Consider the following 6,000-nt stretch of genomic DNA (forward strand, 5'->3'; position numbering starts at 1 on the left):
ACTCTGGATTACATGCTGCACCATTCCCTCCAGTTCTTATGCTTCTGAGTTCATCCTGTGTGTGAAAACAAATGGTAAATATATTGAATAGCTATTGCTGAAAAAATGCAGACTATAAACAGAATCAGAGACAGAGTTTGATTTCATATAAATCTTAAGTTGTCCCTTGAGTAAGCAACAAGTCTGGACTCCAGATGTTTTTGCATCAAAGTGAATTAAAATGCGCTGAAATTGTGAAATATTTAATCCTGAACATTTAGTGTGTTTTATTTACTCTTTATTTGCTCACAATTACACCAATATTTCACTTAATGTCAATGACAAAGGTATACTTAGTATATTCTACAGCACATACTTAAAACCTTAGTATGTGTAGTGGTAGCTGGTAGGTGGTAGTAATATATTGTGTCTTTTCCTCCAGATGGGTTTGAATCCAAGCCGTTTGTTCGTGGGACTCAAGGCAGGAGTGTAAGCATGCGATCACCGACTAAGCCCAAGGACTCTCTGAGTAAAGTTCTGCCACTGCGGTGGTCTTTTGCCTCCAAGGACCGCATTAAACACCCAGCCCAGACCCAGCCTGGAGAGCTGGTGGAGTACCTAGAGTCTGGGCGCCGGCCACGATGTACCAAAGACCCTATCGTAACACTGGTGGCCACCCCACCGCAAAGGAACGCCCAGGGAAGAGCCTTTGACGTAGGACATGACTGCAGCTCGCCGAGCGGTAGCAGTCTTAGCTGTACAGACAGACCCAGCTCCGACACTTGTTACTCCCCCAAAATTCCAGCGGGGCAGAGCAGACCTTGTGTGGAGCGAAACATCAGCCATGCAGTCTGTAACAGCAGCAATGTCAAAGCCAGGGATTATGGTTCTCTGAGGCAGAGGTCATCTAAGAGAGCAAGGCAGGACCAGGGCAGGACCCTGGACCTGCAGTTTCAGCTTCAGAGAGGGGCCTTTCTAGTGGGTCATATCAGCCACAGTGCACCCCCAAGCAGAGATTCCACATTGAGAAGGACCAAGGTCCAGGCAGGAGTGACCTCCAGGGCACAGAAAGACTTGCTACAGATGGTCATTCAAGCTGAGGACAGGAGGGGCCAGAGGGGACAGGAGGGCCGCAGCCACGACAGCCTCTTGTCCTTTTTCAAACCTGGTTTCATGAAGAAGGACATTCCTGGGTCACCAATCAAGGGGCAAGACAGCAGGCGCATGAATGGCCACGGGCAACTGGGAAAGCTGGCAAGCAGTGATTTAGCCAAACTGTCGCTCTCCAACGGAACGCTGACCACAGCGGCCCTCGAAGACCGGAAGGCCAGCGTCATCCCGAGCTGCAACGCCCAGAACTGCAAAGTCCTGCTATTGAACGGGAAGGCTGGGAATCACGACCCGGTAGACATTAAGCGCGCTCACAGCTCCAGTAACATCCAGACCAAGCTGGATCTGACGTTTCGCAGGTGTGCCTCCCTGCAGAGGAACGGCGAAGTGGTGGCCCCTCCAGCCCACCGCATCCTGCTGTCAGACAAGCCCGGCTACGCCACTCTGCAGCGGACTCGATATAGTACCACCTCCCTGGGTAGGCACAGACCCGTCCCTTAGTAATGTTTTTCAGCATACAGTGCAGGCTGAGCGAGGTTACTGCGCTCAAATACAGAAACACAAGAGCTGTTGAGGTTTGGCTGGTCGTCGAGCACAAATAGGAACAAATTAGAGCACGAGGTTGAGGTTTCACTTCTGGCGCCAGCAATTATAGCGCAGCAGATCCGAAACTTAGTACTGCGGTAAACAGAGACATAATGACGATGTAAACAGCGTTTGATTTGGAAGTTTGTCGGCTGCTGCCACGGCGTTGTGGTAATTGACAGCGTGGCATGAGTTCAGTCTTACAGAATAAGTGGAAATGCAGCCCGAGTGTAAAGTTAAGTCTGTTTTATTATGATAATTAATGTAAATCCTACTGATCACTTGTGATTGATGACTTTGTCTTGTTCTTTTCATCACAAGTGCCTCTGTGACAGCCCAGAATGACTGTTGAACACTAGGACCTCTCTGCTGATTTCTACACACGGCACCCAGGGAAGCTCCCAGCAAGAGGCATCGCCGGAAAGAGAGTCTATCTTCTCGCTCCTCATCATAGTACTGTTATAAGTTCTTACCTGTGTGTGTCTTAAACTAAATCTATGCAGAGTTGGATTAGCTGAAGAGAAATACTGCTGTAATGTGTTCTATTCTCCTCTTCTTTTTATTTCAGAGCAGCCCACTGGTAATACCTTAATTTTTGAGTTTCTGGTCAATATTTGAAAAGCTGAGGGTGATTCGGTGAATTTGCACGTTTTTAGCCAATTGTACTCTTCATCTGCTCAGAGGGTCGGAAATCAACGTGTCTGGTTAAAGTCGTCTGCACCGGAGCCCATTCAGCTTCTATAATTTGAAGATAATGGGCCAACACATGTAAAACTGTTAGACGCTGCAAGAAGCACTAACACCTGCACTGTACATTGGCTGCTACAACAACATACATCATTTGCTTTGTCTTTTACTCTCATGGTCATGTTACATTGCCAACGCACTCTTTGAAACAAGACACATATTTTGCTACCTGACATTTCTAATGTAGGGAAATTATTGGCAAAGCGTGGGGTTTTACCTCCGTGTTTCAGGTAAATTAATGATCAACTTGTAACCAACAGATTTTTAGAATTGTGACATCTCTTTTTCCTGCAGCCTTTGTCAGGGTTGATGAGGAACTGTTCTCGCTGTATCAGAAAACAGCTGCTGTTATTGTTCTGACGAAAAAGAAAAACATCTATGAAGCACCCCTAAAGCTGGCAGAGCAATAAAAGAGAGCTTTTGTATTTCCACCTCGGCTGAGGGAGAATGTGAATTGACCATATATCTCTCTCACTTATTATCAGACTTGCTGATAATATGCTAAAGCAAAGCTCAGTTTGAAACCTTTTCCTCATCTGGGATTGAACAGAGGATTCACACTTTGCACACGCACACACACACACGTACACAATCCTTCTGTCTCTGCAGCGACAGGGATGTTATGAGTCCTAACGGTAATCATGCTGTCATATTCACATAAACTGTAATAACGTCGCCACCACAGATGCTGAAGCAGTTCATGCTCCTGCTGCCAGTTTAACGTCTATTTAATTCACAGTCTTCAGCCATATTCACAGTTTCTGTATCTGCACAACGCTCTTTTGTTTACTTCTGCATTGTAAATTTGTCACTGGGGTGTACTGGGGGGTGTCAAAGTGAGTCTGGATTGTTTGCCGACACTGTAACTGTTCACGTTTCACGTTGCGTCATTTAACATCGCTGTTTAACAACACTCTTTACCAAAATGACATGATAGGAAATGGAGGATGTTTCTCAGACGTTATTTGGGAAGTATGGCTAGATTATATTTTATTAACTTTTTTAAAAGTCTACATTTTGTACCTGATGTGTAATTATGTAATTTAAGTACCAGATTAAAACTTTATGTTTCAGGTTACTGTATAAAGTCAGATTAATACAGACTGTAAGTGGGGTTGAATTGGACACGACACACAGAAGTCCCTGTACTGGACTGTCTATAATGTCTGCTTAATGTACTGCAAGTTTTATGGATTGCAAATTAAACACAGCTTTTCTCACATTGATTCTCTGCGTAGTAGCTCTTTCAGCCACACTACAGCCTCATCACTCAGCTGTTGTGTTTTTATGGATTCAAGGTGGGTGCACGTCTTTTCAAAGAGCCAGAGCAGCAAAGCTCCAGAGCTCAAATGAAGGCTCGTCTCCCTGGAACACAGCGAAGCGAGGCCAGCCTATTGAGACGGTTTGTGTCTTTCAGTTCAAGTGCAGCTTCTGGAGGACACGATGCGTATGAGAGCAGATGCCAATGCCAATGTGAAAAAAGGAAGCCTGGAAACAGCTCGCTGTTACCTTCATTTTACAAATGACACACGGCAGGTGACAGGCAAACACCCATGGGAGGAAACTGTCGGGGGTGGTGGGTGGTGGTGCAGACAAAAGCAGGCAGACGGGATCCGTTCGTGATTTAATGGGGAAGTTGCAAAAACTTAACAAGGCCGCCAAGGGTCAAAACCAGAAGGCAGTGCGACACACACAAACAAGTAAGACAAGGAGCAGGCAGGAATCTAAAGTCAGGCAAAAAGTCAAACACGAGGAGTCACTCAGGCAAAAACAGGTTCCACATTCCAGTCTCAAGGTCGCAGAGAAACAGACTGTACGAGCAGGGCTCAAGAGTCGAGTGGAGAGCAGCACTGAACAGCCTGGCAAAACACAAGCGTGGCTGCAGAGGAGCAACACGAACTGAGGATTATAGTCGTCTGTACACACAATCAACAGGTCACAAAAGGTACAATAAAAAATAAACGCCAATTTTCTTCAATAAGGTGGTTGCTATATAAACAAGGGGGCAACAAAGTCATTAAAAAACATTTATGTAACACTCAGAAGCAGCTTCTATATGGCCTGAACACTAATCTGTATATAAAGAATGTGTGTGATTTTCCACTTGCAGTCTATTTGCAGTGATTGATTGCTTTTCCATTTAATAAGAATATGCTGACACAAATGAATGCAATCACATGTCTGACGTGTCAACAGTCATTTTGCTATATGTACCTCATGTACGTCTTGCCCCACCAGCCTGTTGGCATGTACATCAACTCCACAGGTCTTGCACCTCCATCAGGATAGATCAGGAAACCGTCATTATCCATAAAGATGAATTATTCATTTCACTGTCAAATCTTCTTGCAATCACTGGCAGCTATAGCGTGTTGCTCTTCTATTAGCAGGTCGGTGTAATATTTCATGATCCATTCTGTCATTATTTTAATTGTTTTAATTCAGCCATTAATCCGCTCTCACAAAGCAATCACCATCATGACCTGAATACGGTTTGCACTAAGTGAGACAGGCTGTTGTCAACACTTCATGTAAATGACATGCTGCAGCTAATCAGCCTGTCTGCGACTCCTGCACGCACAGAATGTATATTGGCCTATTGGTCCAATGTACCTCAGGCAAACCATTAAGCCCATAGGAGTCTCAGTCAGTTATTTAATAACACTATGATGTCAGCCATGACATCACTGATTGAGCCTCCAATCAGGCGTCCGTGTGCACTTCTTGTGTGCCTGCTTGCTAATTTGTAACACATGAAGAGGGTGTTTTGAAAGGCCAACCTTTTAATATGCAAATGTATGCATTTAGGTTGCTCCAAATCGAATCGGATCATCAACTTTAGAGAGAAGATGTGCTGTGCACCTTTCTGCCATAAACCTGTTTCCCAGTTACTGTGTTTACCAGAACGTGTCTGCTCCGCACACCTAGACAACATACTGCCACGTATCCCATATGTTGCTCCACCATGGCTCAACATTTGTTTTGATTATGAAAGTTATAAAAGCAAACGCGGACTATCATTATAGTCCCGATCCTGCAGCAGGAGGGGCAGACTCACAGCAGGGCTGCTGATCAAATGAAGAATAAAAGCTGCTTTCACGGCCATGTTTCCAGAGGACCTTTCAGAAAAATGGAAGCTAATAGAGAGGAGGTGTGCTGGAGCTATATAGCACTGAACCTCTGATGCTTAATTTGATGTCAGAGGAAACAGCAGTCAGTATCTTTGTTGCAGAAATGTCCACTGTCTTTATCACCAGCACACACACACACACACACACACACACACACACACACACACACACAGAACACAATAACCTATATGACGGGGAATGCTGTTTAGTTGAATGTAGGCTGGTTGGAGACTGGACGAGCAGGAATGACACAGGCTGCACCTGAAACGTGAAGTCAAGGCACGTTTCAGTTGATAATTCCTTTAAGCGCCTTTTTCTGCGCTACAGCCTTGTTCGCCACTTTTCCTGTTATTCTCGGCGGGCGCTGAATGTCTTTCTTATTTCATCTGATAGATGGGAGGATAGGAAATTCACTGTCCACGTCTGGTGCCCAAAAAAAGGCTCCACG

At 45.0% G+C, this 6,000-nt stretch overlaps 1 protein-coding gene across 1 annotated transcript in view; it reads left to right on the plus strand.

The window, feature by feature from the left end:
* The window catches only part of LOC121620926 (ubiquitin carboxyl-terminal hydrolase 43-like), a 61,835-nt gene extending 58,220 nt beyond the window's left edge, over positions 1 to 3,615 (plus strand). Inside the window, exons 15-16 of the mRNA XM_041957179.1 lie at positions 422 to 1,567; positions 1,996 to 3,615. Of these exons, the coding sequence (XP_041813113.1) occupies positions 422 to 1,567; positions 1,996 to 2,006 (1,157 nt within the window). The 3' untranslated portion in view covers positions 2,007 to 3,615. The remainder of the gene's footprint in view (positions 1 to 421; positions 1,568 to 1,995) is intronic.
* Positions 3,616 to 6,000: the final 2,385 nt, after the last annotated feature.

Source organism: Chelmon rostratus, chromosome 17 (genome assembly GCF_017976325.1).
Source record: "Chelmon rostratus isolate fCheRos1 chromosome 17, fCheRos1.pri, whole genome shotgun sequence".
Lineage (NCBI taxonomy): Eukaryota > Metazoa > Chordata > Actinopteri > Chaetodontiformes > Chaetodontidae > Chelmon > Chelmon rostratus.